Here is a 14,725-nt window from a genome sequence, read left to right as displayed (position 1 = left end):
TGTGAAAATAAAGTAATTATTTAAAAAAAAGGGGGCTAAATTAACTTGCATGAAAGGAGATTTAAATCTCCTCATTGTCCTGGCTTATCTTTGCACATGGTTGGAGTGTGCACTGTGGTTTTGCCTGTGCCTTGGCCAGCATCAGCTCTTGGGATGGAGCTGTGCTGTTCCCGTGCTGATCCCAGTGCCTGCCTTGTCATCTGCTCACGTCAGTGCTGAGCTTTCACATACAGGTAGAAAAATCCTAAAAGCCTCTTCTGTGGTGTGGTTCTACCTGCTGAATAGTCAGATACTTTAGGAGATCTAAAAAAAAAGAAAACCAGTCAGAATGAAAACTGGCTAATAATATTGGGTATAATATGCAGTGATTATTATAATTATTATTATTATTATTTTGGATTATTATAATCCCAGCTCTGACTGGATCCAGAATCCAAGCAGAGCCATCCAAGCAGCTGAGCTGAGGTTTTCAAGGCTCAGAATAAACCTGGCCATGTCTCTGGCATTTCCACATTTGTTTTAGCTGGACATGGTGGGGGAGCATTGTTTCCACAACAGACCTGTAATTGGAATTTGTGGTCTGGGTGTGTCATTAGTGGCATGATTCCAGCCTGGACAGGCCCCCTCCTGCAAGGTTTGGTGTGGGCAGAGGGGGAACAATGGGAATGAAGACACAGCATCAGGAACTTTGTCCCACTGCCTGTGATCCATAGCTGAATGCACTGCATTTTATCTGTGCCAGTGCACCTCCACTGCCACAATTACTAACTTCATGCAGTTGTTGAATTTCTGTGTGTATCCCTTCATCTGCTGGAGTCACACTTCCAATTTCCTCACTGCCACGCCCTTAAACAGAGCTGGGGCACTGTGGAACATGGATCAGCCTCTGGCTTGTCTGCAGCCATGAATATCCCTAATTAGGAAATTTCGTGAGTTATCCTCCTTTTTCCTATGGCCGTATTTGACAGGAAAAAAGTAAAAGCGGGAATTTTGAGGTGCTGTTAAATCTGCAGGCACACTCGTAAGTAATTAAAGAGCTATTTAAAGTTTTAAATATCAGTGAACCAAAAAGGCTGTTTTTTTGGTTTTAGACTCTGTAATGCCTAATTTCAGACATAAGCAATTAAACTTTGTTAAGTAAGAACCACTATAGTGACAATTTTTCTGACTGTGGCCCCCAAGTGAAATTTTAAATATACACAGGATTTTCACTAATTGCGATTTTTTTCAGATCAACACAGTGATAATGTGCTACGTTCCTTCCTTAAAGGTAAAGTTACAAAGTTGTGATATTCCACTGGAGCCCCAAGCTCTAAGCAATTCAGTGCTGTTAAGGAGTGTGGTTTTTTTTGTTTTTTGCTAGCAGTAACACCAATCACAACGAGAAAGAAAGTTCAGATTTGTGATGCTTTAGAACAAAGTCCCACTGACGTTTCCTCTGAGGACGTTCCCAGCTGAAATTCCCTGGAGAATTGGGTGGGGAGATAGTGTTTTGGAGTGTCAGAGCCTTTTTCCTGCACATGTCCTGTGTCCCCTGGCAGGTGAGCTGTTCCTGGTGCTGGCCTGGGCACTGCCCCGAGCGTTGCCATAGGCACCAGGTTCTCCTGATCCAACAGCTTCATCTATGATTAATGTTAATTGCCCCTTTTGCACGGATGACTTTTTCCCTGCTGCTGAATTGGCTCCTGTTGCCTTTGATGTGGCTGGTGATCCAATGTCCTGCCATGGCCAGACAAGTGATCAGCTTGCCAGCGCCGAGAGGAGACAGAATCAGGTTGCTGTAGGGTCAGGGTTTGCTTCTCTCCTTAAACACTGAAAGGTCAAGCAGAGTTTAACTACCGCTGGCATCTTTGAAACCTTGTAATAAATGCCAAAGCCAGGAGATTATTTTAAGTCCTTGCTGCAACTAAAAATCTGAAGGTAAAAGGGGAGAATTTTAACTCATCAGGATGTTACATTTATTGGTAAATACTTCAAAAAGTACCTTTTGTAATCACTAGGGGGTATTTCATGATCTTTGAAGAGATGAAAATGTTTAATTTCTGGTTCTTGTGCCAGTTTTGAAAAAGTAACTAAGATTGAGGGTGTATGTGGGTTTATTTAGCTTTTTCAAGTATTATTTTTGTCGTGTTTTTCTTTTTTATTTACTATTATACACTATTAGCAGGGCAATTTACACAGCGTGTCATACAGTACTTCAGTATTTCTTCTTTACGCCTAATAAAATATGTTGCTGTTGAAGAAATCTGTGATACATGTGAGAGCTTCCTAAATCACAGGTCTAGCATATTTTTGTACCAAATAGCTCCAGCCTCATGAAATCAATAATTAATTTATTAACTGGATCTCTTTTGAAAAAAAAAAAAAAAACCAAAAAAAACCCAAAATCAGCAGTCCTGGCGAGACTGCCTCCTGCCAATTCATAAATAGTTGATGACAAAAATGAAGAAGTGTAGAAGTAAAATTCAGATCTTAACGATCAAAGTATTGGGTACCTCATCTATCACAGCTTGGAATAAACATATCACAGAAAGTGTCATATCTCATTGACACTGCAAAACATAATGCTTTCCCTTGTTATCTAGCGAGCTGCCAAGGCTACAGAGTTTATAGTCTGCTAAGATAATGTGCTGCTGGTAATCCACTTCACTTGCAGAAATATGAAGTACTGTTGAAATATATTTCTACTTGGTTTATTCTTTGCTCTCCAGAGGGCAGGATGCTATTTCAGTTCCTCTGAAGAAGCTCAGAGAATGAAAAGCAAAACATCAGGATAAATTATGCTAAATGGTGGACTAGACCCCAGAGGAAATCATGCTTCTGTGGTACAGTATTCCTCCATTTATCTTACAAATGTTACATCTAATGTTAATTTTGTAAAGGGAAAGCATTCAAAGGTTCATCTGATCCTTTAAATAATAGTTTTAGTGCTATAGTGTTATTTGTCAAGCTCCTGCCATCATAACTAACTTTCCTAGTTCTGGCAGACCATTCATACAGAAAATATTTTGGGCTATTAATACATAACATTTTATTTCACAAAACACAAATAACCTAGTAATTACACTCCAAAACTTAACAAATAATTGCCAGCAAGCAATTACCATTCAATTAAAGAGTAATTACATGGTTATTTGTGCCCTGTAAAATAAGGCATTACTGAAATCAGTAGCGCAATCAATATTTTAGCAGAAACAGGATGCTGCAGTGATGGACCTTTCAACCTGTGCTGATTAAATTGTCATCCAAATAACAGTTTCCTAGTTAAATCACCACATGTTTATTTGTCTTGATTAATATGCAAATGCTCTTCTGATTCGAGTAAATCTCCTATATTTAAAAGCACAAAAGTAGAGCACTATCATACATCAGCAGTGATGTGCTGCATGTTTCCACTGATTAATTACATTTTACAAAGCATTGATGAATTTGCGGATTTTATGAAATATGGTTGTCTATAATGAGCATAAAATAGAGTTACAAAAGATGGAGCTGATCAGTAACTTTAAGAAAATCACAAAAATAAACCCTTACTTCAACTATTGCTTCAAATTAAAAATCCTTGTGATGTCAAGGGAATATACAAAACTTTGAGAGAAAAAAATAATAAAATTAGCTCTCAACAGGAGTGGAAAATAAAAAAGAAAAGAGACATTAATGAACAACTTCTCACCATTTTACTCTATAAACTTCAACTGTCAAATATACTGCTCAAAATGCAATTTATTTTCTGACGAATTTAATTTCAACCAAAATTTAAAAAATGAACAGCATTCAGATTAGTTCATTTTTCTCTCTCAAGAGTTAGTGATTCTGTGGGGGTGGAGAGGATGACAAGAATAACTTTATAAACAGGGAGCAAATGCAGGTAAAAATTCAAAACCTCCACTCATCCTCACTTTCAAGTAATTAGTGACCCAAGGAGTTTTTGGACTTGAGAAAAGCTGGTAGAATGTTAATCAGTAGAGAATTTATTTAGTAAAAAGAAGTTGTTTCCTGAGGGTATACATGGGAAACAATATTGTACTTCTGATTTAACCTCCATGATCTTCACTTGGAACCATAATTTTTGTTTTTTAAAAAGTATTTGAAAGATACCCATAAACTAGAAGTTTCTGACTGAATGAATATCTAATTTGGATTTGAGTAGTTTTCCGTTTACAAAGATCTACTGATGGCAAGTAAGAAATTTGTGTAGAGATTTTGGACACTCAAAGAAATGCATTTAAAATTGTTTGAAGGTGATTGTTCCTGTTTATGCCTCCTTTGTTACCAACGAGGAGAGGATTTTTCTACACTTCTTGAATATGTAACTCTCTTGAATCAGAGAAAGGAGAATGTGAAAAAGAAGTGCAGTAAAAGAGCAGTGTGACAAAAGATGAGCAATAATATTAAATAAAGTTAATATTTATATGCTAATACTATTAGCATTTATATGCTAATACTTCCATAATCAAAAATTATGTCTTAGTCACCCCAGATGATAATTCTGCTTGCCTTGGGTTTACTGTTCAGTGCTTTTATTAGCAATTTTGGCTGAATTGTGGAGGTTGCATAAGTTTTAAATAGTAAATGTGAAATTTGGTGGATTTCTAGACCATGTGGGATGATAAGAGAGGATCTTGGGGGGAGTGTTGAGACACAGAGCAGTGACATTCCATGGCTTGGCAGTGCCAGCAGCACATTCAGAAAGTAAATCCCATAAAAACCTTAAATCTGCTGGTCCTTTGCGCATATATCTTACTAAAAAAACCCAAGACTTTGAGCAAACGTTTGTATCCTCTCTCTCTGAAATTCCTGGTTTCATGTTTGAACAGAAATGCCAGAAAATCTGTTTCTGGTCCAAACTGGAAGTGTTTGGACTCAAGGTATATCACTTTTTCTGAGTTCTGTTGTCCTCCCAAGCCAAATGCATTGATTCATGCTGTGTGATGCATCTCTGGGATTATCCAGGGACTCCAGCTGGAATTTTGAGGTGTCTGCTGCAGTGCTGGGGGCTCTGGGGTTCCTGTCCTTGGCTGGGAAGCAGACACAGGGCACTGAGAGCTGCAGAACTCGGCGTTGCAGACCCAAAGGGGTCCTTGCAGGTGTGTCACAGTCAGCTGTGAGCAGCATCCAGCTTTTCATTTAAAAGCCGAGATTAAATTAGAGACAAAGGATTTAGGTTTTATTTGAACAGATTCAGCTGGGAACAATTCCCTTCAAATTATCATCTCTACAGCTGTGTAAGGAATCCAGGCCCTAGGAGTTAAGGATTTATAGGAATACTCATTAAAAGGGCTTTCAGTAGGGTAGAAGGACACTTCTTTTTCTATCAGTCCCCATCCCCAAAAGGACCCCAAACCCAGAGACACGACGTGTTTGGTTTTCCCAGTGGAACTTCCCTTGCCTGTGTAAGGGAGGATATGAATAACAGCCAGCAGGGCTCCTGAAGGGAATGGAGGAAGATTTTGATGTGAACTTCTCTTCCTTCATCTCTTGGGCTTTCCATGCGGGTCAGTGCCCAGGCACAGGTGTCACATCTGCCTGTGGGAACACCTTGAGCTGTGTCCTTCTCAACCTGTGGGCCGTGGGTCGTGCTCAGAGCCATCAACCTGAGCTTCTGTCAGGCCAAAACCTGCAGCACCAGGGCTGGAACTCCACGGCCACCCCGCTCATCCTCTGACAACACAAACCGCAACTCAGGAGTCTCTTTGCTAGATCTCTTTCAAAGCTGTTCATTGCATTTTGAAAATGTTTTTTTATTAGATTAATGCCAACATATGGAGTTTTCTGCGAAAGATTTGTTTTGTGTTCGAGCTTGGGAAGAAAATGTTTTGTTTTGTTGATCAAGCTCTTCCACTGGAGAAGGCTGCTAATTTTAGCTGGTTTGTAGGGTTTTTTTTCAGAGACAGTAAGTGCCAGCTAAGCACTTACACATGCCTGTGGATTACAGGCTCCTGTAATTCAAAAGAACAACAATTCCTGTTTGTTCAAAACCCCCACGTATCAACCTAATGCTGTCTGTTAGACAATTTTGCTGTGCAGGGGATGATTTCAGCAGGTGATTTTAATAGAGAATGCATGTGTGCATCAAACTTCCCCTGGAAATCAGATGCTCTTATTTTAGGTTTGCTTTATTATAGCCCAGTGGTTCTTGTAGCAAGCTTTACTGCACAGCCATCATAGTATGATAAACAACTGAAAGCATCAAAAAGAAAAATGGAAAAAATACTGAATAAAATGAAATTCAAAATGGACAAACCCAAAGCTAAAATGAGGGGGGAATGGTTTCGTAGAGATGAAATAATAAACCAAAAAAATGATTTTGTGCTACTTTGATGTACAGTAAAACAAAATAACACTAGCACGGTGTGAAAAATGAACAGGTTAATGGTGCCTCTGTGGAGTGCTGCTGGAAGTTGTCTTCATTTAAATGCAGAGTTTGTCGTGCCTTGATGGAGGGCTTTGCCACTGTAACTTGATAGAGTGAAGTTTAACTTAAATTTCTTTGTGAACTAGAAGTCGTTTTGGAAATGCTTTCTATTCAAACCTCATTCATTGCTGCAGCTTAGTTATTTTATACAGTGTTTCACTCTGTGTTGTCAAAAGCTCTATTATTCAACAGAATAAAATCTGTTATGACCGAAGAGAAGCAGCAGTACTTTTCCAAACATGAGGAGGTTGCATTTTTATTAGATGGCTCGAGGAAGAGTCAGTTCAAATGGTTTTTTGGCCTGTAAATCTGTGTTATGATGGCAGTGGAGGATGGGGACGTGTACACACAATGATGTGAGGGGTGAAGGTGATACTTGAGAGCAAGAGTTGAATAGAGCCACTCTGTACAGGGATCTCTGGCATTTTGGATTAAAATCTGCAGCCATAGTTCATAAACTGGTGAGTTTTTTGGCAGGTTGGGCTAACACTTGGTTTGATCTATAAGAGTTAAACCCACCAGTGGGTCTGTGAAGGCAAGTGGTGAGTGTTGCAAAGCTCAGAATTAAGTTAATGCTGCTCTCACAAGGAGGCAGGTACCTCCCATGGTCCAGAACAAGGTTTGAGGTGATGTTTCGTTCAGGGTTTCAACTCCTCATTTTCAGGCATCACAGCCTTTAATTTTCTGAGTTTCAGGCATGCAGCAGAGACTTTGCAGCAGTCACTGCTAAAACCCCTCACCACCAAGCCCCTGTCAGTTCACAGAAGCCTTGCTTAATGGAAAACCTTACCTCTGGCTCATGTGAAACCTGTGTGGTTCTTTAATCCGTGTTTAATCAGAGTGATTTTTCTTTTTTTTGTGCGCTTTTTGTTTTTTTAATAGTGGGTTTTTTGTGTGTGTGTGTTTGTTTGTTGGGTTTTTTTATTTTGTTTTTGGTTTTTTTGGGGGGGGGGTGTGTCCTGTTTTTTTTTTTTTTAAATTTATTTTTCTCCTTTGGGGGTTTTTTGTTTGGGTTTTTTGGGGGTTTGTTTTGTTTTTGTTTGTTTGTTTGTTTTTTCCCCAGGCAAGAATTTCTAGCATTTATTTCCCCTTATCACTGATGGTTCACACGTTTTATACACACTTGATGGTGCGGATAGCAGGCAGATGTTTCACGAGGAAAACACTGTTGTTGTTTCTGCTCTTGTCCCACCAGCTCCCGCCCAGGAAGACCCCCCAAGCGCTCCCTGGGAGTGGCAATCCAGGAAAATGCAAGGCTGCTGCCCCATGGAGTTCCAGGCCTCTTATCACCAGGGCTTATCTCTCCGACAGGTAATAAAATCCATCAGATGATCAGCCTCATCTCTTCATACTGCACAGCAGTTAAAATAAACTAATATTGATCTAACTGCCTTGTCCTTCAGGGCTTTTGCAGGCTTTACCAGAGGTTACATTATTGGATTTTTTTTTTTTTTTTTGAGCATTCATGAAAACTCTGTTTTGCTGCTGCAGTGACTGAAATCTAATGGATTTGTAATTTACTTCTTTATTAATTGTAATTTCCTTACAGGAAATTCCATTAAATGTGTTATTTTAGTAAAAGCAAGGAAAGAGATAAAACCCAACTTGAGAAGCTGAACTATTGTCTGGGAGGCCTGTAAGAGGCATTTCTTCCTTTGAAATGCATGTGTGTTTTAGTTCTTGTGGGATCTGAGCAGCGTGGCTAATGCCTGATGTATTGTAACCCCATTAATGTGTGCTGGGGAGAGACAGAGATGCTTACAGGAATTACAGAAGAAACACTTGAAAAGCAGATAAGTCCACGTTGCCACATTGCATTGTGCTTTAATAATCTGCTTTCAGTATCACGAAGAGAAAAAATCTAGCATAAAAGTGTGTGGAATTATAAACATAACTTAATGCATAGTATTTAATTTCACCTCATTAATTTATTAATGGAGTTTAAATTAAATCTTCAGCTGTCCTGATGAGTGTTTTAATTTTTTATTAATTGCAGCATGCTAAAGGTAAGTTGATTTTCATAATAAAGCTATCTTTACAGGGTGTATTCATAAGAGTAACTACTTAAATATTCAACAGGCTTAGCAGTTATAGGATTGCTGTCAAAGTCCAGTCTAAATAAACTGTAACTCCCTAATAACCAAACATAGTGAAGTGTTTAGGAGAATACAAAGTCATAGAATATGCAACAGGAGAAGCAGAATTAAGGAAGATCCTTGCTGGGAGTAGAGTGCCATCTCTCCTGATCTCACAGATCACTCTGCTTGCAGAACCTGTGCATTGCAACTGAGTCACACAGGGGGATTTTGATTTCTCTGCAGATCCAGGTGTCCCAAGGATGTCACAGGGAACCAGTACCTTCCCTGTGGAAGCAGAGAGATTATTCCTAAACAGTATTTACAGCAGCCTTAGCAGGAGCAGTTAACAGAGAATGGAAGCACTTGGCCAGAACCACGTGCCACAGTTGGGCTGCTGCAGCTTCGTGCACTGCTCATGTTTGTGACAGGGATCCAGAACTGTGATTTCCCTCCTGTAGTTTATAAATGAGGGGTTTTTTTAGTATCTCTGTTGTGTTCTCAGCTCAGCAATTTCATGGATTCTTGTTTCTGTTTCTACTGATAGATAGGAAAGCACAAGTGCCTCTTGCATTGGTAAGTTCTTCTCTGAAATCCAGAATATTCCATGTTACTTTTCCACTCTGTGTGTGTGTGTGTTTGCAAATAGGACACCGAGTCACACAGACTGCCATGTTGCTTCAAACTGGGAAATATTTTGGGATGCGGCGTGTTGGGGATGCACATCCTGTGTCTCACAGATATTTTGAGTAGCACACAGTCTGAGTAGAGGATTACTGAGTTTCCAGGCTGCTGGGAGCTGTCTGGAGCCTGAAGTGTGAGTGGGCTCCATCCCCTGTGTTTAGCACACGGTGGGAGGGATGTCTCAGGGGTGTCTGTCAGGGCAGCCACCTCCCTGACCTCGGGAAAACCTTGGGGAGTCCCAGATGATGTGCCTGGAGCGGCTGAGGAGGGTTTGGGAGCAGCTTGGAGGGGGGAAATTCCCATTTCAGAGCGTGGTGGTGTCACCAGGGGCTGCAGACAAGGGGTCCCCGTGGCTGAGGTGGCCCCAAAGCCAGCAGGACAGCTCCTGAGCCCTGTGTTGGGGCCACAGCTCCCCAGGGACTCGTGGTGCTTTCCGTGTCCCTAGAGAGGGGACAGCATAGGAGCTGGGGAAGTTGCAGAGCAAGCAAAGGTACCAAAGGAGCCTCTGGTAAACTCCATGGGGATCTGAGCTGTTTTGGCTCTCAGTGGAGCAGCCCAGCCATTAAGCCCCCATTGGCTTCATCCTTACACTCAGATTGCTTTGCTCTGGATGCCTGCAGTACTTTGGGATTGGATTATTTTCTTTGGCTGAAATAGGAACAAAATGGGTTTTAACACTTGTCACAGAACAGAGGTTTTTCTTCTTCCAGATATCCAAATGGTGGGCAATAGACTGGGATAAAACCTGCTCCCATCTCCCATGTGAATGTTTGGATGGCTGTAGGAGGGGAGCAGGACCAGGACCAGGACTGCAGCCTGGGAGAGTTGGATCCATCCCTTCCAGAAGGGCAGAGGCTGACAGAGAGGCAGGACAGAGTTTTTACATCTTGAGGACTTCTTTGGTTACCTGCCCCCTCTAACTGCAGTGTAATTGCCTGAAGCATTTCCTCTGGGTGTCTTCTTGTCCTTGATAATCCTTGTGTCTGATCTTACCCAGTCTAACGACAGCACAGATACGCAGATGGTAGTCTGCATGCATTATTCTAAGTTTAAAAAAAAAAATCACTCTTATTATGTGGCTCCCTCATTTGCTGTGTCCAGCTTAGCATCTGAGTTGTTTCCTTCATTCTAGTAACAGGCTCCACATCAGCAAATGCAGCGTGATTCTTCCAGCATTGCATTTTTTCATTTTCGCCTCCTCTTCAGCCTGCTTGTCAAGCTGAAGTGGAGGCAGTGGCGTCCTGGCTGGCTCTTGGTTAGATGGATGGGTCTGGAGAAGTCGCAGTTGTGGCTGCAGAGCTGGCAGCTCTGTCTGGAGGGGGTATTACAGAGTGATGATTAGTAACTTCCTGCAGACTCAGACGAGCCATCTGTGTTTCCACTCCTTGAAATGTGCTGTTATTTTCATCACCCGTTTGGTTTGTGTCAGCTCGGTTTACGTGGTCATTTTCACGTAATAAACAGGTAGTTAAATTAGGCACACTGCATTTCCTGGTGTGGAGGGTATTTTTTTTTACCTCTTGGCACAGCGCACTCCGTCTACTCTTAGACCTGAGTAATATCTGAAGGAGCTGCAAGTGAAGCCTCAACCTTTTAAAATGTTTGTAGGTTCTTTCCGCCTTGGAGGAATGGGAATATTTGGGTTACCCAGGGTCAGTGCTGTGTCTGAGAAAGATGAGGTGGTTGTGTGTGGGATGCAGACCCCTGGGGAGGGCTGTGGAGGCAGCACAGGAACCGTGCCATGACTGCATCCTTCAGGAGCTGATGTTCAGCACTGTCCATTTCATGTTATCTTAGGAGAAAGTGTTTTCCCTTCTTTGTATTGGTGTAGGAAATGTGGGAATCAGCGTGGTGCCCTTGCCTGCTGTGAGGGCAAAGCTAAAATCCTGCGTGTCACAGAGGGGTGGTCATCAAAGGCTCAGTCCTTCAAACAGTGCCATGGGGTGAAGTGACACGAACAACAAAAAGGCTTTATCTCCATTAGTGTACAAGTCTTTATCATCAGTGTATCTTAACAAGGCAGCTGGGACTTATCTGAGGAATAGATTCTCAGGGAAGTTTTGGGGTCTGAAGCACTAGTTTGCTGTGTGGGGAGAAGCTGAAATCTGTTACGTGATTGAAGCCAATGGTTCAGCAGACTGTTCATATGGAATGAAGATGAAACTAGTTGGATCTTTTGATAGTTGTCTGTGCAACTCCAGTCCTCCTACCCTTCCTCTAGGTTGTCCTCAGAAAAGGTTAGAAAGCCACTCTGTCTTCATTGCAATTTTTCTCAGTTCATTCTGTAGAATGGCTGCTGTTATTTCAATAAAAAAACATTTTGGGGGCTGCTTCATTTTCTCTTGAAGATACAGGAGAGGGTGGCTGATGGAGAAGATCATCTGGCACTAGAGCTTTGTGAGATGGTGGTGCAGGGCACCCAGCAGCAGTTTTGGAGGCAGTAGGATGGGATCTGTGTGACTGCCATGGGCTGGCAGTCCTGGGGAGGGTGGGTATCAGGGAGATGGGCACGAGCCTGTTTGGAAACATCTCTACTGACATTTTCTGGGCCGTGCTGCTCGGAGCTGTGGCAGCCTGGCAGGGCTGGCAGGGGACAGCTGGGAGGTCAGCAGAGGGATCACAGTGAGGATTTTGGGCTGGGAGCTGCTGAGGGCTCAGCACAGGGATGGCAGGAAGCCTGGCTGGTGGGGAAATGCACGAGAAGAGGAGAAAAAGATGTTTTCAAGTGAGTGCTCAGGCAGAAGCAAACCAGCTGCATTGCCAATGTGTAAGATAAGCTGCTGTTTCATTATCAGCTATATTAGCTTCACCCCTCTTGAAATTATTCTTCTTTTATTTCATGAGCAGTTAAAAGAGACACCTTGTCTAGAGTTTATAAGAATGCAGTGTTTAAAATATTGACTCATTTGTACAGATACAAATGCTTTTTTCAGAACAGTTTTGTCTTATTAATAGTTAAAAGAATCTGTTGTGAACTTAATAGTTTCATGTAATTAATAATTCAGTGGAGTTAATATTTTAATAGCAGCACCAAGTCACATCATTGTGGTGCTCAAATAGAACAGCTCATAGGATATGGAAACTTCATGTGTTCTTCAGTGCAGCAGCAGCCACTTAGCCTTTATTCAGAAAAGGGAGGATAGAACAGGATTTGCTGCAGTGTTTGGGCATTTTGATGTGGTGTCTCCCTGTTAGAGGAGTGAAGGAGATTGGAGGCTTTTGGTGTCTCTGGTGCCTAGTTGTGTTTATCAAGGTGGGCACACATCAGCCAGCACAGCCTGTGGCAGCTCCTGCTGCCAGCATTCCCGTGGACCCTCTCTTCACTTCCAGCATTTAACTGAACATTTCTGTGTTTACATCCCAATTCTGTGGCTCATTTTGCTGTTTACAATTATCCTTTTCTTTCTTTTTTTTTTTTTTTTTTTTTTGGTTGTCGTGGGTGACATTTGAAAGTTCCATTTATAAAGAGAAACATATGCAGGACTTTGTCGTTGTTGGCATTACCTGGCTTGGTAGAAATTATTATTTTTAATAAAAGGCAAACACACTGATTAAGGATGCCACAACACTCCTCTGCCTATGGGGAACATTAACAGTTTATAAATTGTTCTTGGTGACAATTCAGTAGTGAATTACTTTGATATATATGGCTAATAAATTAATATGATTAAGTTAATGAGTAGTACAAGTGTTGCCAAACTCCACTCGTCGGGCTTTTAATGCTGCTCCACATTTGCAGCTCGAGCTTCCCCCTGTGGTGAGAGGATCAGTGCTACCTACGCACTGTCATTGTGATAAATGGCATATCCCACAGTGCCCTGCACTCCATCTGCTGTGTCCCCAAAATGAGAAATATTTTATACAAATCACACACTCAGAAGCTCAAAGGACTGTGGAAAGATCTATTTTTTCAAACAATAATAAAAATGCATACGTCTCTTTAGCAACTCTTCATTTTTACTGTCATAATGAATGCAGATAGATTTGGGGAATGAAAGCTCGTGTGAGTAACATAGGAAAGTTATCCACTACACAGTAAAGCTGACAAATAAGTTACATGTGCGCCCTTTCATTTTATCATGAAATGTTCTTAGATAAAAAATGATGTTAGAACATCTATTTAACTGGATTTTAAAATTAAAGACCATGTGTGCAGCATGATTGAGTACCCCCCATCTCATGCCAGCAGATTTCTGTGCTGAAGGGAGCCTGAATTGGAGTGAATGAGGAATGCAGGATCATATCATTACTCTTTTAATACAGCCATTCAGTAGAGTTCTGATAATCTGAGAACTATACTTGGTGACTGTGAGTCACTCAGTTCCTCTCTTTCCTTTTCTCTTTTAATATTATCTTTCTTTAAGGATTCATTTTCAGTGTCTGCTCTGTCGTGTGGGACATTACGTTTTTGACAAATGAATAGCTAAAGCTGTGGAGATTTTGCTGAATGGTTAACCTTGTTGTAAATTTAATTTACACTTAGCCTCAGCTACTAATTACTGTCCAAGAAGTGTGAAGCTCAGCAATAGACTTCGATTTTTATGCATTTGTAAATTTTTTTTTTTAATCCAACTGTTTTCCTACATCTTTAGAGAAAACAAAGTTCAGCCAGCGTGGTCACACTGAGAGGATTAAAACTGTATCATCCTGCCTCTCAGGGTAGGGCTGCCCTGGGTTTGTCTTGATTTGCAGGTGGAAGGGAAGCATTTGAAAAAGCTGGCTGAGGTGTTGCAGAATGAGCAAAACCATTAAGTTTACATTTCTGCTTTAGCATCTGTAGCATTCTTTTCCACCCGCTTTTCTGTTAGTCTCCTGTCTGATGGCACTGAGGTCTGTAGTGAACATAACCCTTGTCTGCTTCTCTGTCTCTCTGGTCTTCAGCTGACTTTGAAACCTTTTTTTAGCTCTTTTAAGTTATTGTTAAGAAGTGCCTTAAAAGTCACAAATAGCATCAGGAGGTGTGACCTATTTGCCTTCAGCACTCCCTGTTTTCTGGAGGACTGTTTTGGCAATAACAGTTATTGTAATTGAATTGTTCTTGCTAGGTTTTGTTTTCCTTTACAGTAACTTTAATAAAGTTGAACGAATAGTTCAACAACAAATATCAGTATCACAAACACGTGGAGTTAAATGTATCTCACTGTGTTTGTGTAAGATTCCCACACTGACTGCATTTTGTGTATCCACAAAAGATTCAAAGACTTGTTAAACTCAAGTTATATTCACACGCTTAAATTCTTCAGTGACCTGAAACTAAATAGGTATAACTTTAACTGCAAGGATAATACAACTCTGGTTGCAGAAAAATGCTGATCCATCATCTTCTTGCAATGCTAAAGGCTGCTATATTTACATAAATAATATTTTCTTGAAACGCAGCATTCAGATCTGCATTACATTGGAGTAGTGTGGTTTTCTAAAGGAAAGCTTTATGAAGCTGTATTTGGACAAAATTCTTGGTATAACAACCCTGGTGAAGTTATGCAGGAAAAAGGAGAGAACAAATCTCACTGGATTAAAAAATAAGCATAAAGTGTGTATTTAAATTCAG

At 41.0% G+C, this 14,725-nt stretch overlaps 1 protein-coding gene across 1 annotated transcript in view; it reads left to right on the top strand.

The window, feature by feature from the left end:
• The window catches only part of DACH2 (dachshund family transcription factor 2), a 233,700-nt gene that overhangs the window by 112,399 nt on the left and 106,576 nt on the right, over positions 1–14,725 (top strand). Inside the window, exon 2 of the mRNA XM_066338570.1 lies at positions 7,611–7,726. Coding sequence (XP_066194667.1) covers positions 7,611–7,726 — 116 coding nt within the window. The remainder of the gene's footprint in view (positions 1–7,610; positions 7,727–14,725) is intronic.

This window comes from Sylvia atricapilla, chromosome Z (genome assembly GCF_009819655.1).
Source record: "Sylvia atricapilla isolate bSylAtr1 chromosome Z, bSylAtr1.pri, whole genome shotgun sequence".
In the NCBI taxonomy this organism is placed as follows: Eukaryota; Metazoa; Chordata; class Aves; order Passeriformes; family Sylviidae; genus Sylvia; species Sylvia atricapilla.
Note: the sequence above shows the minus strand (reverse complement) of the source record. Positions and strands in the feature narration are given on the sequence as shown.